At 41.6% G+C, this 24,595-nt stretch overlaps 2 protein-coding genes across 2 annotated transcripts; both read left to right on the top strand.

Annotated features, from left to right (window-relative positions):
• Nucleotides 1-1,782: 1,782 nt before the first annotated feature.
• LOC117778347 (microtubule organization protein AKNA) lies at nt 1,783-10,576 on the top strand. The gene is made up of 22 exons (XM_034613850.1): nt 1,783-1,951; nt 2,598-2,856; nt 3,009-4,108; nt 4,265-4,339; nt 4,430-4,535; nt 4,825-4,973; nt 5,052-5,111; nt 5,453-5,586; nt 5,676-5,868; nt 6,045-6,223; nt 6,682-6,843; nt 7,220-7,379; nt 7,508-7,602; nt 7,684-7,889; nt 7,983-8,097; nt 8,204-8,386; nt 8,550-8,605; nt 8,892-9,037; nt 9,161-9,174; nt 9,595-9,741; nt 9,835-10,000; nt 10,135-10,576. Exons 2-22 carry the CDS (start codon nt 2,658-2,660, stop codon nt 10,303-10,305), a joined length of 3,816 nt encoding a protein of 1,271 aa, XP_034469741.1. The 5' UTR covers nt 1,783-1,951; nt 2,598-2,657; the 3' UTR covers nt 10,306-10,576.
• A 4,196-nt stretch (nt 10,577-14,772) lies between these two features.
• On the top strand, nt 14,773-23,909 carry fndc7a (fibronectin type III domain containing 7a). Its single transcript, XM_034614447.1, has 14 exons — nt 14,773-14,958; nt 15,449-15,467; nt 15,646-15,903; nt 16,676-16,930; nt 17,339-17,596; nt 17,690-17,944; nt 18,972-19,226; nt 19,687-19,944; nt 20,871-21,128; nt 21,340-21,594; nt 22,059-22,322; nt 22,411-22,434; nt 23,193-23,229; nt 23,812-23,909. Exons 1-13 carry the CDS (start codon nt 14,902-14,904, stop codon nt 23,222-23,224), a joined length of 2,448 nt encoding a protein of 815 aa, XP_034470338.1. The 5' UTR covers nt 14,773-14,901; the 3' UTR covers nt 23,225-23,229; nt 23,812-23,909.
• Nucleotides 23,910-24,595: the final 686 nt, after the last annotated feature.

Raw genomic sequence — 24,595 nt, 5'->3', positions numbered from 1 at the left:
CTTCCCACTAACAGACATCTACAGACAAAGAAAGAGATAACGTGTTTTCATTGAAATGACAACATTAAACTCAAATATTGCACAAAAATGTGAAAAAATAATTTTTAACAGACGTTATGATTTGTTAAAAATGCTACAGATTTGGTAATTAGTACTAATGTAATAGGATTCATTTAAAAATGTGAAAGAGTTGATTTTTTTTATCTTACATAACTGATAATTTGTATAAACATGGGACAGAGTTCATGATTTGTTCAAAAATGTTACAATGGTAGTGGTTAGTACAAACGAGACATGATTTGAAGATATGACAGTTAATGATTTCCTAAAAATTTTTAGAAGTGATAATTTGCAAAAAAAGGTGTGATTTTGAACAAAATGCTACAAATGTGCTTATTCATACAAAACGGTCAAGAAAGATATTTACAAAAATATCAGAGATGTGATACCTCTGACTTTCAAATGTTGAAACAGATTAACAGAAATAAATGTTGCATGTTTTAATATATCTGTTTCCTACCATCATTGTTGTGGAAATCATTGTTAATAATTATTGTGAGGAATAATTAACATTGTCGTGATCAGACAGTCTCTTCACACATATTATTATTATTATTAAAAGGTGATCTGTGCAACTTTGTTATTCAGGACGTTTGTATCAAACAAGTAGCCCTTCGTACTACTCAGTACCTTTGAAGTAGCTCTCAGTTTCAAAAAGGTTGGTGACCCCTGATCCAGAGCAATTCAACTGAGCACTTGACTTAAGATAAGATTTTCCTTTATCAGTCTCAATACCGGGAAATGTGCCTTGTCACATCAGCGAAGGGAAAGGTGACGATAGAAACATCTGTTCAAATAATAAATAAGTAAACACAACAGTATAACAACGGGGATATTTAAAAAATAGATAATTAAAATATAGAAATAATATAAACAGAATATATAGTGTAAACTGAATATATGCAGTGTAAACAGAATATATACAAGTTAAACAGAATATACAGTGTAAACAGGGTATATGTGGTGTAAACTACATATATAGGCTTACAATGTTAACATAATACCTACAGTGTAAACAGAAAATATAGCATATAAAGAGGAATATATACAATATAAATAGAATATATACAGTTTAACAGAATACATACAATGTTAGAAGTATACAATGTTACAGGATTGCACATAAATTGCACAATCTATCCTGTTTCAACACTAAGATAATGTCGTAACCTCTTCTCTGTGCACGTTGAGGAAAAGAATAAACTAAAATGTCTCTTACACTGTACATCCTTTAGCCCACGTTTCCCAAGTTTAAAAACAACTTTAAATTTTATTTTAAATACCTGAAGTCCAAGAACTGCTGATATGTGTGAAATTGCCCAGTAGACCCGAATGCACAAGCTTTGAATGTAAGATGCTATTTGATAATTAATCTATTTCCATTTATTCTACCTTCCAATTTGTATTATTTACATTTAAAACACTTTATTTTATTTTACTTTAATGTTATTCTTTTCATTTACACCTCAGATACAATATAACCCAATGTTTTTTTATTAGTTTGTATATTTTTTTTCAAATCAGGTTTGAATATAAAATATGGACGCTTCTTATTTCTCAAATTATTTCTATTTTGGGCAGCTCTGTATCGTTTAAAGTATATCATTTCTATAAATAAAGTACTGAGGTGTTTAACTGTCGTCTGTTGGGAGTTCCTCAACCGTTGCCTAGCAACCAGTCTCCGCCTGTGTGGCTGCCGGAGCGGCTGCAGAAGCGCAGCGCTGCCGCGAGGATTCATTATTAATGATGCCACAGAAACTAAACCTGTCCGAGGAACAGACCATATGTCGAGAGAGACACGGAACCATCGAGTCAACATGACGTGTGACGGGAGCGCGACTGTGGAGCCGATCAACTGTAAACTGTGAAAGCTGAAGGAGTCACAACCCGAGTAAGTCACCATCACTACAACCAGCACAAAATATCACCGCTTCATCGAGGCTGGAAATGAAACACAGACCTGAAGTGTAGAAAGGGATTGGGGATTGCACGTGTTGGGTTTTCAGTGCAGTAGCTTGGAGCCTGGAGCAGTTAAGTACAATTTTGAGGTACTTACTTAAACTTGTATTTTACTTCACTGCAATTGTAACTCTACATTTATTTGACAGATATAGTTAATATATTACTTACATATTTTCCAGGCAAAACATATCTGTTTATATATAAGATGCCTAAACAACCCAATAGCATTGAGATACTGCAGGTTAGTTGTAATTCTCCAATACTAATATAACACAGATCAGGGCTAATATGCAGTTAGTTTCAGTTATTTTATACATGCTAACAATGCTAACTTTTTAAAATTAAACCAGAAAATGTTTGACGTAATTTTGTGTTATTGCCTCGACACACACACACACACACACACACACACACACACACACACACACACTTACTGTATGTCACACAACTTCTGTCCACACAATGTATTGATTGTTGAATAACTGGCTTAGCACGTCACCTCACAAGTTGTGTTGCTAAGTGATGAGCAGGTGCTCCATTCTTTTTTTTTCTTACCTCCTCTGTCTGAAACACAGGTGAAGAGAGGCTGAGCGGAGCGTCCACTTATATTTTCCTTTTGTAGAGACAAAGAGTCCATGGAGGGAGGAGACCCAGAGGAGTCAGACGGGGATGTGCAGGGATCCACCGTGCTGTGGGAGAGATGCATCCAGCAGAGCATCTTCGTGGACCTGAGCGAGGATGAAAGTCTGCATTTCAGTGATTTAGAGGCTTCTTTGGATATGCATCTCTCCCAGGCAGAGTCTCCCGCCTCAGGGGCCAGCATCCATCTCAGCGGTAAGTCCTAGGGTCACTAACAAAAATGCCTTTATATTTTATCTTTTAAACAGTTGCTTGCTTTTTACATTCATGCAGCATTTGTGGTTTCAGATACCATTACACATTAAAGTCCTAATTGGGCATTTTTCGTTGTTCGTTGTAATTTGCAGGGAGCGCGTTGTCAGCATTGGACAGCACCTCCTCAGAGTCCAGTGTTGAGAGCAGTCCAAGTGAGAGGGTGGTAGAGGACAAGACCAAGAGCAGCATCTTACATGAGTCTGTCCAAAGACCAAACACTGTGCAAGATGAGCTACCTTTAAAGCAGGGTAATGAGGACCCAGGGCTAGATACCAGTGACGAGGATCAGGAGGACCTGCCTTATGATGGTGACCTTGGCAGCCCCTACTTCAACAAGACCGCGAGCACTGAGGGCGACAGCAGCTCTGATGGAAGTAGGACTATTGGTGGAAGTCCTGATGGTCCTTGTCTGCTTGAGTTCACAACAGCAGATGGAGACGAAACCTCCGAACGTTTGGTTTCTGGTTCTGAGGAACCAGGAACTTTGTCACAAGAGGATGAAGGCGCCAAACAGGAAAACTGTGTTGATGCGTTCCAGCCAAGCGATGTTGCGCCACCATGCCCCAGTCCTACAGATATTAACCAGTTGTTGCTGCGACACTTCACCCAGGAAGAGCTGCTGCGGCCAGGTCGGCTGATCGATGCAGAGACCCTGCCGGAGGTGTCCCTATTGGAGAGCATGAGCTGGGCCCCAACATGCAACAGCACTGCAACTAATAATAACCACACAGAGATCCCTGCATGGGATTCTGAGATCTTCTCTGACAGGACTGATGAAAAGAGTCATACTGCATCACAAAACTCAAGTTTAGAGAACGAGGCTGAGAGGAGCATTGATAAATCCAGCAGAGACTCAAACCAGAGCAGTGGAGACAACACTGCCACACAGGCAGTGGTGCAGGAAAAGTCTGAAGAGGATGATCAGTTTCAGAGAGTCCCTCTTGTGCGCACCAGGTCCTTCTGTGAGATGAAGTATGGCCAAGGCCAAGTCCACTACCCCCTCCCTGATTTCTCCAAGGTTGCTCCCAAGGTAAAGATCCCCAAAGCTCCAAGTGGCCCTTCCAGGCCTGCTCCTCCGACGCCCAGCACCATGCACAGAGCTCAGTCCTCTCCAGGGATGTTAGACTTGATCAGCAGAGTCCTGGAGGATTCCGTCCCGCAGCCAGAGAAGGCGTATGTCTTCAAGGATGAGGCGAAACAGTATCCTTCAGGGCTGGCACATCATCTGCAGGTAGAGAACCCCACATTTTGGGGGTCAATTTTGCTTTTATTTCCTCCTATAACATTTATGTGAATGCTGTGCTCCCAGACATAGAACTAACATTTAACTGGGGTCTAATTTCTTTAGGCTGAATATGATAAATTACTCACCAGATCTGCTGAGGCAGAGAACCTCATTGATCAAATGAGACTAGGAACCAATGTAAGTAAAACCTAAAATATCCCAAATAAATAAGAATGCAAATTTTGATGCAAGTTACCTATTTAATAAACCTTATTTTTACGGACTCAGCCCTCCACAGATCTAATGCTTTATTCAGAGTGTGATGATGATCATCAGAGAAACTTAGCCGAGGGAAGCCATCTTGGATCCTTGGCTCCTCATCTTCACCCGTCAGGTACGATGTCTTTGTGTCATCTGATATTATGACGGCTCATCGCTTTGCATTGCTACCTGCGAATTATGCAGTGAAGTGCAACTGGTTTCCATAGTGACAAGTGGGGTCAGATGACACTATTCTGGTGACACAAACAACTTTACTTTGGTTTTGATCAGTCAGTGTAAACTGGACAAACTTATCACACAAATATTTGACTTGAACATATTTTTGGATCATTTTAAAATTTTTAAATAATGTACAATATATAAGACATGCTTTACTCTCTTTTCTATTTTTAATTTTTTAGAAAACTTTGGTCAGAGGCGAGGAACGGTGCCACAGAGCTACACTGCAGAGGTGATCGCAGCTTCCCTCAGTCAGCCGGAGGAGGGTCTCAGTGATGGGGAAAGAATGACTGCTGAGCTGAGAGAAGTCATCAGCCCGTTCATGCAGAAAGTAAGTTTGAAGATAAAGTAAAAAGCTGCGAAGAGAAACAAAACGTCAAAATCGATTATCAAACCTTCTTCTACCCAGGTGGAAGAGTTAAAAACGATTGTCAGCAACATGTCGATAAGCATCGCGGAACAGCAAATGGTAAGAACTGTTGACTTAGGATAGAACTCTTTAGAATAAAATACAACAGAATAGAATACAATAGAAAGCCTTTATTGTCATTGTATTATGTTACATTGAATATTATTGTGCCGCTCCACTTGGTGCATATAAAGATTATAACACATTTTAATCATATAACATACCAAAGATGCAGACATAAAAGAGAACAAGAACCGGTAATATAAAGTGCAAAGCTTATTTACAAAATATAAGAAATCTGGATTTTTAGCACTTTCTTTTAGTAATTTCAAGGGAAGTGTCACGTTTCTGTGTACCTTCCTTTTTGCTTTTACCTAAATGTGAAATGTGTCCTCTGCCAGATGTTGAGGAGCATGATGGAGGCTCAGGACCAGCTGGAGAGGAAATACATGAGTACGAGGGACGAGCACAGAGCTCTGGAGATGCAGAACTACATGGGTCTGTCCAGGAACACCGGCACCTTTGACCCAGACAGGTTCAAGAGGCATTACAATCGCCAGCATGTAAATGTGTCAGTATCATGTTCGTGCAGCCATTCATGTGTGCATGTGTGTGTGTGTCCAGGCTGGTGGAGGGGGACATATTCAGGATAGGGATGCACCTCGACGACATAAAGGAGATGATAGACAAAAACCTGTGTGAGCAAATGTCCCCACCCCACTCATCCTCCACTCCCATGCCCATGACAGACAAGCTGCATGTGAGGCCCGGTTCTGTCTGCATGCTCACCCCCTCACCTCCGCCATCCCTGCACGAGGTAACCAATTCACAGACACACCCATGAAGGCACCCTTACAGTTTCTGCAAGTCTAGGAGCTGAGCTGTTTGAAAAGCGAGTCAGCTCTTCACTTGGTCCACAGTCAAAGATCTCAATGAATTTTGGACTGATTGCGATGAAATTTTGTGCCGACCTCTTTCCTTGGCGTGTTGCAGGGTCCGTGTGCAGGATTTTCCACTGTGACTTTTGAGATGGAGCCACGGACAGAGGAAGAAGAAGCGGAGGAGGTGGAGGAGAGGAACAGTGAGGAAAGCGATGGACTGGAGCAAAGCAGCGAGCTCATAACCGCTGACTCTGCACTGAAACATACCGGATACAACAACTGTCAATCACGGTAAAAACAAAAGAAACTCATGTAATTTTTTCATTAATTTAATGCATTATTTTGTAGTTAAGGCCCTATTAATTTCTTAAGAATATTCTCTTTTTTCCTCGTAGTTGTGATTAATTAATATCTTTAGTTTTTAGATTTTAAGAACACTGAACTATCTGTAAATATTGTAACATTGTGTATCCAATACAAACAAATGAGAGTGGATATCCTGGTTAGGATGCAAATATAATACACCACTATTGTGCATGTTCCATTGTCATTATTGTCTCCTGCTATAAATGATGTGAGTGGCGCTTGTTTGTGTGTTTGTGCTCAGATAATAGACACGTTCTCGGCCTTCCCGTGGGCAGATCGTGTTTCGGGTACAGGTACAGTGTTGGTGTTAGGTTTCCACCGTGCAGAGGGACCAGTGTGTTTGGAATCGGTGTGAGCAGGTTTTCCTCTCCATCTTGTTTAAGCAGCTCACTGGAGAGACTGGACTTCCAGAGAGATGACGAGGAGGAGGGCGACGAAGAGGAGAGGAGCTCTGTGTTGTCAGAGGGGATAGTTCATGGCAACATCTCAGCACACCTGAGCAGAACCAGCTCAACCTCCAGACAGACGGAGTGGACACCTGAAAGGTCAGTGTTGTCATGCTAAAGTCTACACGACCGTAATACTGCTCTCCTATGAAATAATTTATGGGTCATATAACTAATCTGTCCTGTAATCCTGCCACAGAGTAAGTGAGCTACTTTTGGATATGTTTATGTCTATGTTTATTTATTTAAAAGGGACAATGCACATTGAACAACATATGTATTCAAGACCAAAAAGTAAATTTTCCAGATTTAGTCATGCAGACTAGTTTTCTACTGAAGTCAGTAGAATTAGGAAGCATCCACTGCACAAAGAGAAGCCATCATACAATTTAGGAAAACTCCACAGACTGAAAGATGCCTCCACATTTACATTTTTCATTAATGAGCTCAAAATATGTCTTTATTGTGGCTGCAGACGTTGCACCCCAGATAGTGTCCTTATCCCTGAGGGTGAATGTGATCTGGGTGATGGTGTGAGTCTGGCTGTGGAGGTCTGCTCTTTCTCTCATGCACCCAAACTCTCAGACACCCACGGCCTCTCGGAGCCTCCTCTCAACTCCCCATGTGCATCACAGGTCAGTCACAGATAATAGTCGGCTTGTTTGACAACTGCCGTCTCTTCTAGCAAGATTTTCAGGGATGCTGCTTGAGTTGAAGTGGTTATTAAGTGATTTTACCCGATGTTGTGTTTTGTGGGGTGCAGCGGCTCGTGAGCCCGGAGACAGACAGTGGATTTGGGAGCTCTTACTTGAATCTGTCAGCCTCTGGATCATTTCAACCAAACCTGCTCATCGAAAGGTAAAAAACATTGATTGACTGACTGATCCACTTCACATGGGTCCTGGTAGAATAACACTCATTGGATGTGTCAACTTCCAGTGTGCCATCCCATAATGATGGTTTAAGCAGCTCAGATGGTGAGGGCTCCTGCTCCAACCTGCAGACAACCATCCATCCAGCCTCTCTGAATATCCAGCAGTGGTCTGGCTCCAACCCATCGCTCCAAACACAGTTCTGTGTTGCGGCAGCTGCAGTGGACCTGTGGGTGGAGAGCACCACCACAGACCCTGTAGTCCGGCTACAGGGTCAGTAAACACTCATCTTGCAATCACAATGTAAAGTTTTTGCTTGTTCATACTGATGATGTGTTAAGTACTTCTCCACCACTTACTGAACAGGATCTGACCCCGGCCTGCCTGCGCTCCTCAGTCACTGTGTTTCTGAACCTGTACTCAGCACTACCATGGATTCAGAGGAGAGAGGCAGCCCAGTGAATTCCTGCTCCTGTAATAGGTCAGTTTATCCTCAGGGGCAAGCCGTGGTGGTGGTTGACTGCTGCACTACTCCTAAGCAGTTGTTTCAACAAGATAACACAGTGAACCTCTCTTTGTGTGTTTAGTGAGGCCATCCTGGCCTTGCAGTCAGAGGTGTCCAGGCTGAAGAAGGACCTGGAGGAGGGTTTGGTTCAGCTGCCTCACCTGGCACAGAAGATGGGCTATCTCACCTCCAAGTACAGGCATGGTCGTCAGGAGCGCAGGTCGAAAACCAGAGCCAGGACTCACCTAAGACAGAGTTGTAACAGGTGAACCTGATCCTGGCAGTGAATGAAGATAATGGACGGTATTAGGATTTATTTGTGTTAAGTTTAATTGGTTCACAACCAGGTGAAAGACGAGATTGTTTTTACCATTCAACCATTCATTTTGTATTATACTCTGTCCTTACTCTTACTCTTATACTCCCAGTCCAACAAGAATAGAGGACTGGATTTCTTCAGACATGGATCCCAGCAAGAGCAAAGGTAATCACCCCCAGGGAGACAGTAGAGCTCTGCCAAGGCCTAACGGTCAAGATTCAATAAATTCAAGCTGCACCAAATTCCACAGACTCTTTGACATCAGTTCCCTAACTGTGCCTGATTTCTCCTCAGTAAGATTTGTGAATTATTCCACCGGGAAATTGGAGAAAATACCTAAATCAAATCAATGCAATATCCCAGCAAGTTTCTTTCTACAAGTGTGTCTCTAAATATCTGTGGACAGATAATTCTAACAATATTCATTCTGGGTTTGATCATCTGCTCCCAGGTACAGACATAGGGGACACAGCAGGGTCCGACATCATGTTGCAGTTCCACAGTTCGTCTACAGGGAGCAGAAGAGGCAGCGGTGTGCGCTCTGGGCCTGAGTTTCAGTACAAACTTCAGGAAGCTTTACAGTCCAGCAGAGGTCAGGCCTTCAATGATATTTCACAGTAAAGTACATTCTGCATCTCTCTGTTTATAAGTATCATATACTTTATAAGAGTATATTCTGGCCAAAGTAAACCAAAACACATTTTACTCCTTTAGGAACAGAGGGAAACTACTCAGTGAAAACTTCTGGTTTGACCAGCTCCATTTTAAAAGGTGGAGCTTCTGACCGTTCTGCCAATCACAGTCCACAGTGTGAGTAACTTTCTTATCTGATGCTTAAAATATCAACATTTTAGTTTGTGAGTCAGTGAAACAACATCAATTTGACCATATCAGCTTTATTTGTCTTTAATGGACGAGTGAACCTGAGTTACAGCAAACAATAAAGCAAGAAGCCACACACTAACACAATGTCAAAGCATGGACACAAATCATCATCTCCTGTCATCTGTTATCACTAGAGATATATGACTGATTAAGAATCACTTATATATGTTCTATATATTTTTATCAGTGTTTCTTGTCAGTTGGGAGAATAGTGTGTCTGTCATGATATTGTAAACAGGATTGTAAATTTGCACAATGTTGTGTATTAGTTGTTTACACACTGTTCTGATTCTCATGTCAGCGGATGTCATGGAGGGTTTCTACTCCAGGAGGAGGTGGTCTCCCCTCTCCTCCCTGGCCCTCCAGAAGCCTCTCCTCCAGGTCAGCTACGGCTCCTCCAGCAGCCTACCTGCCAGGTGAACACACGTCTCATGGGCAACACAAACACACCACAAGTTGAAAGGCGACAGATGTGTCATGATATCTCAATATCTTGTCATCAAATCCAGCTATAAACTGAGGGAGCCGCCACAGTCCACGTCCCACCACAGGAAACGTTCCACCCAGTCAGACTCAGCTCTCCTGCCCAGTAACGTGTTCTTCCAGCGGACACTGTCCCCGGGGTCAGCGCCCTCAAAGGCTGTCAGCAGGACAGGCACACGCAGAGGGAGCAAGGTGAGAGGTCTCATCTTTCATGCATGTGTAGAGTTTTTTATAAACAGGAACATGTGCATGATGAGAGCAGTTATTAGCTGCTGTCCAATCTGCATGTTACCTGGCCCTTTATAAAGTTTGCTGTTATTTTCCAGCAGGAGGAAATGAACAGGACTCTGGACCAGGCTATTGAAGTGGCCCGCAGCATGAAAAGGACCACGGACCGGATGGCCAAGAGACTGTCAGCTGACCTGGGCAAAGCTCAACTCAACAAGAAACTGCACAACACGCAGCCACTAGGGGGCAGGAAACACCATGCATTCTAACGCCCCAGTTTGTCCAGTAATCTGCCAACATCTGTGATAAATGATGCTTATGTTGTATATATTTTTATTGAATGATAAAGAAATGTCTATGATTTTGATTTATTTAAGGTGCTGTTTGTGTTAAATTGATTGTTTAAATTGAGTCTAAATTTATAACAGGCACTGTAAAAAATAAAATGTTAAAATTATATCCTTTTGAAATTATATTTTGTTAGTGTTTTGGAGTTTTTGTTGATTGACAGCACTTTGTTTATTACCCCCACCTAAGAGGTTGTTTTCACCGCTAATGGTCACCTTTGTGATCTTTATGGGTCAAGATGTCACTCAGGAGATGAAGTAATAATCATAAGCTCTGTCTGTATCCAATGTTTCAAGTCAGTGCACCTGTCCCACCTGCCTCTTGTTGTCTTCTTCCTGCAAAGTCTCAGCAATCCAATACACACATCAGCCACAGGGCAAAGAGACAAAGTTAAATCAAATCAAATCTGGGTCGTATTGGCATTATTGTGTTTCAGGAAAAACCCTGTCCGCCTTTACTTCAAATGAGTATCAACTTTTGTCCTTGAAGCCAATGTGCTCACTCGATGCCTCTAATGTCCGTCCCTGCTGGCCTGTGGGTGCTCGCACCACAGTGTCTTCTTACCGACTTTCTGTACGGTGGCTTTATGGCCCTGCTCCTGTCGCCATCGCGGCTCCGCTGCTGCCGGGGCTGTGCTCAGGTTTTTGTTGTGGGGTATTGGGTTTCTCTGTTGTTCTGAAGAGGGGGTATCAGGAGAGGAGATGTGTCCAAACAACATTCCTGCGCCGTCCAGTCCGATTGTTCAGAGAGCAGGGAACCTTCTTCTCAGTGTTTCCTAACCTGTGGATCACCAACATGACTCACTAGTCACAGTGACTCCTCAACCAGCTGTTTACCTGTTCAACCCTAATGTCGATCCACTCCCACAGATCAGACCATCCCATCAGGGACTGATGTTGAACGTGTGATGAAGCACTTTTACTTGACAATGCTGTGGAGCATTACTGATGGATTTATCTCAAAGATACACTGTTGTTGAAAAGCCACGAGCAGTAAAATACTTAAATCTTCAGGAGCACCAATCAGGATATCAGTGTCTGGTATCAGTCATTGTTGTATAACTGTACTAGACACCAAAAACATGTTTGCTGTTAGCTGTATCTCAAATCAGTTTTCACATTACTTTCAAAAGTGAAGCCCTTATGGTCCGTCGGGGGTGTGCATATGATGTGTGTGTGTGTGTGTATTTATGTATGTGTACAAATTTGTGTTACCCTTTAAGGACCTTTTCCAGCATTAACACTGACCTTTTCAAATCCAGGTCCAATGAACTCAATTTCTGAGGTCCTGCATGAGGTTAGGAGTAAGATGTGAATCGGTGTTAGGTTTTGGTTCAGTATCTGTTAAGATTCTCACTCAGTTTACACAGTTGCAACTTGACTTGCTTGTGTTTCTTGAAGACGTTTCACCTCTCATAATACAAAAAGCGACAGCTAAATTGGATTAAACAATCCCAAAGAGTTGGTATTTTACTTTTTTTCAATTGACTAACATTTCTTCAGTGAAGGTTCTCTCATAATAAAGAGCATTTATGCAATTCAGCACTATTCAGTCTATTGGTTAGGTCTGTAATGTAAGTGTACATTTTTTCTGGTTTTCCATATTGTGATTCTACTGTTTCTACTTCTCTGTGGATGATTTCAGTATACAGAGTGGATATGTTGCTGTCTGTGCCTGATCAGAGGGAAATGTCAAAGCACAGTGTTGTATGTTGTAACCCTAACCCCTTCTTAAGACGTTTGGTTTGAATTGAATCTGATACAAAACTGTAAAACACAAAAACACAAAAGGCAGCATGTCACTGTTATTTACACCTACCAGAGCTGGGGGGTGGATCCTGTTTGTGATTGTGAATTGGGAGTTTCTGTCTGATTTCAAGGGATGTCACCATTTTATGCAAAGTGAACATTTGTAGAAAAGCTCCACTTTTGGATGAATATCTTTTGGGGAGTAGAAAACAGAGGCATCTGGAATGCAGAAGAGTAGAAGAGCATTTGTTTTCTATTTTTTGACCTTGTTGGTCTGTAGAAGTAACTTTGGTCTATTAAAATAAGATTGACTCACAATCACATAAAGTCCCTGTACAGTGTAACAGTAACTTTACATAGTGAGATTAGTGTCTAAGGAAAAAACTGAGTATATGCACATTTTCTCACTTGAACAAAGACAAAGGAAACATATTCGAACTAAACACAATTTAATATAATGTATATGTTCCAAGTGTGACATGATATATTTCAATTAATGAGTTTCCCTTCATCGAGGAGAGTTTATCTTGCACATTTTCCATTATTTATTCAGGATTGTTTCAGTGCGAGCAGAGAGGCCCTGCTCACATTCGCCACACTGGTTATCTGCTGGTCACTGAGCAGCTCCTCTAAAGCCCCTCAGGGTGCATGTGCCTTCTCAAGAGCATCTCAGGTGTTCATGAATTTAGAAGTCAGATAACCAGAAGCCTCTGATGTGGTGGTGTGTTCGGTGCCTTCAGTAGAGAAATAGATAAGCGACAGTTGATCAACCTCTTTTCTTTATCAATCAATCAAGCTGTGGCTGAGGAGGTAGAGCAGTTGTCCTCAAACCAGAAGGTCGGCAGCTCACATCCCAGCCCATGCCGAAGTGTCCTTGGGCAAGATGCTGAATGCCAAAAAATGGCCCCTCATAGATGCTGAATGCACTAGTTGTAATTGTAAGTCGCTTTGGATAAAAGCGTCATCTAAAAATGACATGTAATGTAAAATAAAAGCATTTAAATTTATATTATATATATAATATCATCAATGTTGTTTATGTTGCTTAAGAACACATAGTGGTCAGTTTTAGACATTAATCTGCAGCCATATCAGTGATGGTGATGTCATTTAAAGCATAAGGAATATTTTCACTCTGTACACAAACTTAATTTGGGGTTAACTCTTTTAGCTGATACAAATATTCCATCTTTTACTCTGTATTGAATCACACTGGAGCGTTATTTACTGCATGTACAAAACATTAGAACAGGTTATTTTGGAAATCTGACACTGTAGTTTTTTGTTGTGAATTCTATAAAAGTGGCGATTATCACATGCGTGTGAAGTCAAATTTGATCGGCTTTCTCCTTTTGGCCTTTATTCACAAAAGAGTTAGTCCATAGCCGGCCCTCAGGGATCCTCCCAGCCATCTTCATAATACACACCTGACGCACACAGCGGGCCACTGGGGAATAGAGAGACTATTATTCAAACCTTGTACCTTTCAGCGGGTCGGATTAAAGGTTGGCTCTGTCCCTTTAACTGGAGTTATGTGCTCATACAGTGTACATTCTGTACTTCTATAGAATATATTTCCCATAGGCATACATACAACTAAACGATTACTCATGTTTTTGTAGTTACATAAGGCTGCATGTTTCTCTTGTTTAGTTTTTCAGTCTTATGGTTTTATATTTCAGAAGGAATCAGGGTTTTGCAGATGAAGGAAGAAGCATTCACATTCTTTACTCTAAAGAATTATTCCACTCTGTCATTTTACAGCCAATACAAGAGGCGAATTAAAGGGTTTATATATTTATAATTTTCTAGACATATGAAGGAAGACCTCACCCTTCAGCTCAGTTATTCAGCATCAACACATGAGGATATACATGATTTACCCTGACATCTGAAAAGTAACTAAAGCTGTCAGACAAATGAAATGTAAAAAACGTACACATTTATTTCTGAGGTGTAGGGGAGTAGAAGTAGGCAGTTGGATAAATGGCAATACTAATGTAAAGTACAAGTACGTCAAATGAAGTACAGTACTTAAATGTACTTAGTTACTGTCCACCACTGGGGTTTTGTTTGCATCCTAGGGTCCAACACCATCAACTGAAAATGCTTTACTTTAATGAGACCCGACAGAACATCTATATTTATATTTCACATTACCTTAGAGGTGTTTCTGGTATGGGTTTCATTAGGTAATAAAAAATTGAGGTCAAAAGTGGTTTCGCCTATAACGCAATATCATGGACATAAAGACCAGGAGAGATCAAATATTGTTTTGGTGAAACTTTAAACGCTCTGAATGCGAGCAACAGAAACAGGTCATCACTTGTATCATGTTATATTTGTATGTAAGGTGTGAGATGGCAGAGTCTAATGGGACGTTAAAAACAAAAGATAATAAACACTATTTTCGCGACTTTCTACATTTCAAAGGTCGTGGTCGCAAAAACAAGTTAAAAAGTGTCTTTTTCTTTCAATCTGTACCCTCGTCTATCACAGGTGAGCTTCCTCCTCTCACTCTCATACGCCACTCATACACCCCCTGAGGGGAGGAGTTACGGCCTTTGGGCTCTTTGGTATTTGCTGAAACAATAAAGGACCTGTCGTTTCATCTGAGTGAGGGAGGGAGAGAGAGAGAGAGAGAGAGAGAGGGGGAAAAAATCAAATTATAATATCAAGCTCGAGCTGCTTCCCTGAAGTCATTTTGAGAAAACAGCATCACACCTCTCGCCTCCAGGCAGTGGTACAACAGAGAGAAAGGCTGAAGGCATGGGAGCAACTCAGATAACGATGCTGAAACTTTTACTTTTATTGACCATTGCAGAGGTAAGAGGACATTTATTTTCTATGAAGCAACAACATACTTCAGAAAGCAACTTAAATATCATCAGTGCACACCAGATATTCCTGTTTTTAACATTGTGCACTTTGTATATATCCAGATAAAGAGTAGTGAATAGCTGCAGGACTTTTCAAACACACGAACACTGGCTCTTTTGACTGTCACTGCTTTCAACAAGTGCGTGTGGCCTATCCAACTGTAGCTCAATAGACAAATTCATCCCGACCTGAAAGAAATACCTGCAACGACCGGCCCTGAAATCTGTGTTGAGTGAAAGTAATGTGCAGCCTGCTGCCTCTCATGCTGCAAGAACATGATCCAGGTCATAATTAGGACATAATGTGAAATACCAATAGCCTGCTGCTACCCCTGGAATGATGCCTTTGTCTTGAAACATCTCTCTGTTTCCTGCCATTTGTCATCAGGTTATTTCTTCCTTTCATGCATTAATTTGACATGTTTTGTCATTTTCAGATTTGTGCAGCTGAAAATGGTAAATCATCTTCTTTTACACTTTCCTCTAGATACTTTGAGACAATCCCAAGGATGGACAATGTATCCCTTAATTTTTCAAATACAAACGACAATTAACACCCCCCCAAATCAATATTTATACATATAAGTATTTTTGAATATGTCCCAGCATTGTTCTCTTCTCTTATCCCCTTTAGACATGACATTGTCAGTGTTCACGGTCACGTCTAAGACCATGACAGTGCAGTGGAGCGGCCCGCCTGGTGCCAGCTCCTACAAGATCACGGCGACCCCCAAGAACTCCTCGAAATACCCTGTCTTCGCTCAGTTCAGTGGTTACTTTGTGATGGGCTCTATCAACTCCCTGTCCCCAAACACGCTGTACACTGTGCGGATAGAGGCCATGGACAATGCTCTCAATGTCCTCAGCAGCGCGTTGACTGAGGAGACAACAGGTCAGTAACTACAAGAAGGAGGTGATTTAGATTCAGAAACTTTACTATACTTACAAACAGAAATGTGAATACTTACTGATTTATATAACAGTGGAAGTATTCAAATCCTCTACACGACTAAAAGTAACAATGCTACAATGAGAAAAGTATTACTGAAGCAAACATACCCCATAGTATTATTAGCTAAATGTACATAAAGGTAAAAGAGTCAGAAAGGTCTATGTCTATATCGCTGACATAGACCAGTTAATTGTATCTGCTTTTTTGTAACGCAATCATAAAATCTTAAGATTATCAATTCATAATCAATTTTCAATGGCATGCCAACCATTCTGTAGCTCCACTACTACAGACCTGCTGCATTTCTCAGTTTTTGAAAATCACTATAAACTGAAAAAAGTCCTGATTATTATTATAGAATATTCGCATTATTTGCATTTAAAATAAACATGTTAGAGTAAAAACTACAATATTACATTCCTTAAATGTATTAGAAAAGAAATATAAAGTTGTATAAAAAGAAAATAACTTACTATTTTATTAGAAAAAAACACATAAACACTTCATTCAATGTACATTTACTTTAAACAAAGTACCGTAAATGTACTTAGTTACGTGCTACCTGAGCATTTATCATATATTATTATATATAGAAAAAATACAAAGACAATCCTAAAAGTATTCTGACCCGACTTCATCAATAACTGTAATATTAAAAATGCTTTTGTTTTGTTGACAATTGAACTATTTCACTGATTTTTTTCCCCTCCAGCTCCTGAGGTGCCCGCCATCATACAGGCCTACTCCAAACACAGCGACAGCATCACTGTCGAGTTCACGGAGGTCTCCGGGGCAACCGGCTACATCTTGAGGGCAGAGTCAGGTGACTTCTTCTTCGAGACCGAGGTGAGCAGCACCCCCGGCACCGTGCTGCTTCTCCAGCCCCTCACCAACTACATGATAAGCGTCATGTCCGTCAACTCGGGAGGGAGGAGCCAGCCCTCGTATCCCTTCAAGGCCAAGACAGGTACGGATAAAAAGCTTATTAGAGATGGTAATCAGTGTGTGGAGAGTGAAACGCAGCCTTTCTGTTGTTCCTGCTGGACAATAGATTGTTATCTGTCTCCGCCGGCCCTAACGGCATGTCATTTCATGCCCATTGTCACACAGTCTCTGCTCTTTGCAGCCAACTCAGGAGGGTGGAAACTGTATCCACACCTCTGCACCATACTGTTCTCATGATATGAAAAGAGAAACCATGAGAACTAGGTTGTGTCCCGTCCTGAAGAAGAAATGAATGTAACATAATCACAGGGATTTTTTTTTTAATTTTACACCTCTTTCAAAAAAATGGGAGACAGAGCATAGAAGTAGGAAATGTGTTTCTCCATTTTGATTTCAATCCTCATTAGTCCTTGTTTGTCTTTGCCTGTAGTGGTGATCGCACCACAGTTGAACACCACCTCCCCGACCAACGACACCATCCTTGTGAATTGGCCCGCGGTTCAGCAAGCTGTCCTCTACACACTCTGCATTATCCGAGAGGGCTCCAGCACCCGCATCAAAGTCAACACCACCGACACCATGGTAACCTTCGATGGTCTTGAAGGAGGCACTAGGTACTGTATCAAGGGCACAGCCTGGGACACTGATGGTCGCACTGGAGACGACCTCACTGTCTGCCAGATCACACGTAAGCACGATAAGAGATAAGTTGAAAACCTACACTAAAACCCAATAGGTACGTTTGTGGTGACATCATTTCGTATGGGTTTTTCACTTTCAGGTCCAACAAGCCCAGATGTGTCCTTTGTCCAGTTGACTCAAGGTCGGTCCCTTGGGCTCACTGTGTACTGGGTGCCAGTGCAGGGAGCAGAGGACTACATAGCCCTTACCTCTGATGGAGAAAACTGTACCTCAACAGCTAACAGCTACTGTTTCATTGTAAATGTGGAGTGTGGCCAGAACCACTCTCTTACTGTCACAGCCTTCAACAAAGCCGGTCCCAGCAGCCCCTCAAACCCAGCTGAATATATTACATGTGGGTATATCACACACAACGACAGCAACATAAAGCATACTACGTAAACATATATTTTTTAATGCTTTTGTGGACATTTTAAGGTTGGGTGGAGTGGTGATGCAGTGGTTTGCATGGAAAGGCAAAAAGTTCCTTGGTTCGGATCCCAGGTCGGCCTGGACCTTTCTGAATGGAGTTTGCATGTTCTCCCCATGTCTGCGTGTCTTTTGTCCAGGCTCTCTGGCTTCATTTGACTGTCCAAAGACCATAGGTGTGAATGTGAGCGTGAATGATTGTTTGTCTCTATATGTTGGCCCTGCTATATGCTGGCAAACTGTCCAGGGTGTAACTCGCCTCTCGCCTAATGTCAGATTGGCTCAAACTACCCCTGTGACCCTTGGAGGATAAACAGTAAAGATATTGGATGAATGGATAGATTTGCATGCCTTTATTGGATAGCACAGTAGATAGCGTGAGAGAGTAGAGGAATGACATAGAAAATGGTCCAGTCAGCTGCTGCAGATGCGCCATGTGGGCAGCCTAGCCAATCAGCCATCAGGTTTCCCCTTACTTGTACACATTCAGCAAATGTCCTATATGTGCACACGAGAAATATGATTAATTTCAATTCCACTCTCGTTCTGTAGCGTAATTATGAAGCTAGCTTCAATCGCCAGTTAGCTTAGCATAAAGATGATAAACAGGAAAATAGCGATTCCACTGACCAGGAAGCTTCCAAATTAATGTGTTGAACAGAAGAAACTGTGCCAAATTGAGAAATAATCCTGAACATAACCAGAAATGTTGTGTTATATTCACACTTTTTGCTCAGATGAACCAGTAAGGGTGATTTTGTAACCTTTGGACGCAGCCAAGCTAGCTCTTCCCCCCTTATTTTAGTCTTTATGCTAAGCTAACCATCTCCTTGTAGTTGTATACTCACCACACAACATGAAACTGGTACTTTTCAAATCTTAGAACATGAATAACCTTTTAAAAAGCGATGTCCATTTTCTTCCCTGAACCTCCATCCCTCTTTCTCTGCCAGACCCATGTCCTCCAGAGAACATCTGGGTGGAGGAGCCTGAGGCAGGCAACTGCTCGCTGGTGTGGGATAAGGTGCAGCTGGTGGAGTACTACATAGCTTTCATAAAGAGGGATGATGGGACAGAGCATTCGTGCAACACCACTGAAACCACCTGCCAGTTTTTCTGCATGTGTGGCCACACCTACCTAACCACCGTCTTCCCCTACAACCAGGCTGGCTCCAGCCCTTCTTCACATGTCCGCAACTACACCACCAGTAGGACCACCACACAGAAGCACCCACATGCATTATCACCACCAACACATGTGTTTGGTTTTAAGTCAAAGTTAATTACAACTGGTTTTGTATTTTCAGCTCATTAACTTAACCTTAACAGCTGAACACCATTTTGTAACATAAGAAAAAGCCCCAAATCCATATCATCCTGTTTGTTGTCCTCCAGGTTTGTTTTTATGATATCATCGCCTCTGACTTGGTTCCAACGGTGGAACACAAGACATCTTCTGATAGTACAAGCCCAAAACATTCACTACATTAGGAGGAAAACAATTTGCAGTGTGATCACACTTCAAACTATGCTGACATGAAGTGAAAACAATGGCAGTGTGGAAGATGCAAGAAAAGATATAAAAATAAGATATAAAGATATATTCACCCAGTGTTATTATCATTCTCACCAATTTATGTTTTTTTTCTTCCCACCCAATCTCCCCAGTTCCTTGTTGTCCACAGAATGTTACCGTACAGCTGGTTTCCACGGAAACCCTGGAGGTCATGTGGTCACCGGTCGCAGGGGCCGAGCTGTACGAGACAACAGCAGAACAGACCAACGACGTTGTGCACTGTAACGACACAGCGCCAGTGTGCGCCCTGTCTGACCTGAGGTGCAACACAGCTTACTCTGTGACAGTCACGCCTTGCAGCGAGTCTCGAGGCTGCAACCGCACCTGCACACCACACACACACGAGACAGGTATGACTAGGCTAATATAAAACACATTAGGTGAGATGTAGAGTGAATAAATACACACCTGTTTGCATACTCGTGAAATGCAAGAAATTCTTTTAAATAGGCAGATCAACCCACCTGAACAGGTGAACCCAAATAAATACTGTGTTAAAGGAATAGTTTAAAATTTGGGGAAATATCCCTGCTTGGTTTCTTGCCAAGAGTTAGACCAGTAATATCTAACGTCTGTAAAATAAACTGTGAATAAAGATGGACGACCCTTCTCCACTTCCTCCCACTATCCAGAAATGAAGCCCAAATATTCCAAATACAAAATGCTGCCATCGTGTGCATTTGGAGTCTGTGCAGTAGTGATCGGGGGATCGAGCTGCTGTAGTGAGATCCCGCCACTACATGTGCTCGACCAATGGAGAGTCGGTCTCAACTGTAGATTGTGAGGTTTTACCTCATTGTTACAGGATTAAATGAGTAATTATTATCATTATAATGTGAAGAACTACCTAAAACGAAAAATGTATTTGATGTATACAGGATTGGATTTATGACATATACTGCAGCCAGCCACCTGGTGGTGATCATAACACTTTGGCTTCACTTTTGGGGAATTAACAGTCATGTCGTCCATCTTTATTTACAGTCTATAGTCTGTAAACCAAATATAAAGGTAGAGATGCTATTATAGGTGGATATTGTTACCGTTGGACGTAACCAGGCTAGCTGTGTTTTTGGCTTAAATTCCGTCTTCATACTAAAGTAAGCTAAGCTAAGCTAGGATGTCGTTTTATAGGCCTATTTACCATACAGACAAGAATGTAGTACAAATCTTCTAATCTCACTCTCAGCAAGAAAGCAAATCATATTACCAAACTTGTAATTTTGTTAAGAGATTTCATTATGACTTCCCTTACTCTTTGTCTATGTTTCCACAGCTCCATGCTCTCCAGAGATCCTGAATATGACACAGACAAACAACGCCACGTACAGAGTTCACATCACCACCCCCAACACACCCAACACAAATTACCAAATCACTGCCACTGGACGCTATGACACACACACTTGCCACACAAGAAACAGCTCATGTGAGCTCACACAGCTGCCCTGCGGTTCGATCTATGACGTCACAGCATTGGCCACCACAGCTGTAGGACGGAGTTTACCCGGATACAGTAAATCTTTGGAGACAGGTATGACAGTATGATTGGTTATCACCAGGATTATTGTTAAATCAAATCAATTCTATTACAGTAAATAGTTTAAAACACGTTTGTCTGAGGGAGCCATGTTCTGAATTATTTGAGGTATTTAGAGGTTATTTGAGTCCCTCTCACTATCCAAGTAACTATTTACACACATGCACAACAGTATTGATTATCATTCTATACTCCTCTCCCCAAGGTCCGTGCTGTCCAGCGTTTGTGAATGTGACCCAGGTCACGCAGGCTATGACCAACGTGACATGGTCACCTAGCCATGGAGCTCGCTCCTATATCACCTCACTGACCTCCTCGAAAGGACACGCTAAATGCCACACCATGGACACCCACTGCCTGATGGGATGCATCACCTGTAGCACCAACTACAGCGTCCACCTGGAAGCCATCAGCAGCACAGGACACAAGTCAGAGTGCCAGTATCATGGATTCTCATCTAGTGAGGACTAATACAAACTTTTCATTTACATAGGATGTATTAATATTGAATGATAATCATAATAACCTGGATTTATATGGCACCTTTCAAAGTACCCAAGGTCACTTTACAGACTTAAGAAAACAAAGAAGGTAATTAATAAAATAAAATAAAACAAGATACAATGAAATGAAAAAAAACAGTAATAATAACAGTAATAATCGCAATGCTTGCTGGAAATAAGCGGTGATTAGCCTTTTAAAGAGTTTTTTTTTTTAATTCCAGAGGTTGTGGGGATGACATATAGGGGTGGAAGAGGTCACAAAGGTACTGGGGGCATAGAAAGATGTATTGGTGAATAAGATAATTTTGTAAAGTATGCAGAACTTGACCAGAAGCCACTCAAGTTAGATTAAATCATAAAACACGATCGGAACTCCCAATTTTTTTTTCGATTGCCTAAAACACCATTCACTTTTTTGTAGGTCCCTGCTGTCCATCGGGCATCAAGCTATATCGCACGGCCAACAACTCTCTCAGGGTGTACTGGCGCTCTTTGGGCCCTCAGATCCACAACCACAGTGTAGAGTTGTACGGGACTGGAGCAAACTACACCTGCATCGCAGCTGCTGGTCGAACACATTGTGACATCCAGGAGGATTCGTGTGGGGATGTCTATACAGTAGTGGTGGCACCAGTGACCCAGAACAGGATCAAAGTCCAATTCTGTCAGCCCAGGAAATACTCGGGTAGGTCATAACGTAGACTCCGACATGATTAATTACACAAGTCTTCATATAATTTGTGTTTGATATGTGTTCAATTTTTCTTTCTCAGTTCCCTGCCCAGGAAGTAATGCTGGTATGGCTGAGTATCCTCAACACTTCACTTTTGTTAGATGTAGTTAAAGGAACAGTCTGGCATTTTGGTTATTATACTTGTTTACTTTCTTGCTAAAAGTTACATGAGGACTTATGAAGCTCCAGAAACCGGACAGAGTAGCTTAGCATTCTAGGAGAAACAGCTAGCCTGGCTTGATCCAAAGGAAACACAATCTGCAGAATACCTTCAAAGCTAATTTACAACTTATATATAGTTTGTTGAAACTGTAAAAAATATAAGTGTAAAAATTATACAAGGCGTTACTTGTTACCGAGGGGCATGGTCCACCAAATTGCATGATAATAAACTGCGGATCCATCAATTTAGTTGGTAGCACTAACTATACCTGCACACACATAAAATTCTCTATCTGGACATGCAGCACTCTCTCTGGGGTCGATGACTGGGAGGGGATGGCAGAATTGACAGGTTATCAAGGGGGATGGGGTTTTTTTGTTTTAAGTTTATGGGATCCCCCTCTCGTCCACCTACAAATTGCCTACTGTCTTTGGGGGGGTATTGTGCCACCTAATTTCTTGGACTGGCACAGTCACTTTATGAGATAATTACTTTTGGACAGAGCCCGGCTGCTTCCCCATCTCCTGAAAGCACTCAGCAAAAAAACTAATAAGCATATTTCCCTGATGCTAAACTGTTTCTTTGAAGTCTAATTAGATTATGAGCAGTTTAAATTGTGTTGCTGCCCTCATCTCTCATCTCTTTGTTTCTCTCTCAAGTGATCTCTCGTGGAAGACGAAGCTTGGATTAAATGTCGTAAGTTTCTGTGTGACTCATCTCCATCCTGATATCAGACCGAGTTATGTAACATCCTGAGACAATCAGCACACTTTTCTTTACATCATACCGTTGACTGTGAACATATGTGAAGGAAAGTGATGAAGGCTTCTTTCACAGTACGAGTCCATTGTACTTTGAAGGGTATAGTGTGACGGCATCACAAGTATCCATAAATTGACTCTATCTACAGGGCACTGGTATAACAATAGTCGTGAATGAGAGAGCAGATAGACAGGTAGCACAGGTGAGGCTGATCTCTGTCTGTCTTTAATTCTGGGACATCACGTGTCTTTTTACACCGACGTACATGTCTTGTCTGTAAAACATGGAAACAATGAAGAGGGGAACGTGACTCAGGTAAATGAAGATGGAGATATGCTGTGGGAACATGACACAAAGATGAGTGGTAGTAAGATGATACTTATTTATTAGCAAGTCTGACAAAGCAACCATTTCTTGGCAATAACCAGGTTTTCCACTTTGTCCATGTTGATTATTTCTCTCTCTCTCTCTCTCTCTCTCTCTCTCTCTCTCTCTCTCGTTTTTCTTGCTCTACAGTGAACACCCACCACCACCACCAACAGACCAGCACGGACACAGGACTGCGTTTCCTGTGACAATCTAGTATAACCAGATGAAATATCACTCTTGTTTAGGAATATCCCTGTTTTGTTGTTAATGTTTGTAAGAAAAATTGTCCAACAAACCGTTTCTGCTGAATAAATATGACAAACAAAAGCTGAAACACAGAATTAAAACAATTCGGACAGTTACCCATTATTAATGAAACTTTATCTACAAATAAATGCAAAGGAAGCAAAAATGGAAACTTGTCAGTGAGCACCCTCACATGAAATCATAGCAATTATCATTTGAAAACAAAACTAATTTGAAATAACATTTTAGGACTTCTCCAAGTAGAAGACCTCCGTATGGCTGCTGTTTGACTTATCTGGGCTGTAAAGCAGGTTGTTGACCGAGAAGAGGGTCACAGTTAGAAGTAGGGCAGCAGGTATCCATCTCTGTGGCCTGGAGTCATGTATGCCAAGTGGATGATACGTCTGATCAGATTGCTGAAGACAGATTCAGTGTTACCTCTGCTTTCATTGGATTTGTTTTCTCTGACTTGACAGACGACAACAATAAAACACATTGTTTCTGCATTACAGCATCGTGTGCCGTCTTTTTATTTCTCTCCTTTATAAGAGGTAGAAATGTTCTGGTGTTTGGGTTGATGGAATGCATGATGAGTTGACTATCACTGACCTTAGAAATGTTATAACTGACCCAAGTGGACTGTCTTTGTCTGAGCACACTGCACATGTATTATACCTTTCAATGG

Source organism: Hippoglossus hippoglossus, chromosome 17 (genome assembly GCF_009819705.1).
Source record: "Hippoglossus hippoglossus isolate fHipHip1 chromosome 17, fHipHip1.pri, whole genome shotgun sequence".
Lineage (NCBI taxonomy): Eukaryota > Metazoa > Chordata > Actinopteri > Pleuronectiformes > Pleuronectidae > Hippoglossus > Hippoglossus hippoglossus.
The sequence above is the reverse complement of the archived record's forward strand: the minus strand, read 5'-3'. Positions and strand labels throughout refer to the sequence as shown.

Bases quoted from the DNA above. Each gene is read 5' to 3' on its own strand.
- LOC117778347 (XM_034613850.1), top strand. From the start codon at position 2,658: ATGGAGGGAGGAGACCCAGAGGAGTCAGACGGGGATGTGCAGGGATCC. The intron at 5,112-5,452 runs GTAAGAACTGTT...GTCCTCTGCCAG, and splicing joins GCATCGCGGAACAGCAAATG to ATGTTGAGGAGCATGATGGA. The intron at 5,869-6,044 runs GTAACCAATTCA...GGCGTGTTGCAG, and splicing joins CTCCGCCATCCCTGCACGAG to GGTCCGTGTGCAGGATTTTC.
- fndc7a (XM_034614447.1), top strand. From the start codon at position 14,902: ATGGGAGCAACTCAGATAACGATGCTGAAACTTTTACTTTTATTGACC. The intron at 21,595-22,058 runs GTGAGGACTAAT...ACTTTTTTGTAG, and splicing joins GTATCATGGATTCTCATCTA to GTCCCTGCTGTCCATCGGGC. The intron at 22,435-23,192 runs GTATGGCTGAGT...TTCTCTCTCAAG, and splicing joins CTGCCCAGGAAGTAATGCTG to TGATCTCTCGTGGAAGACGA.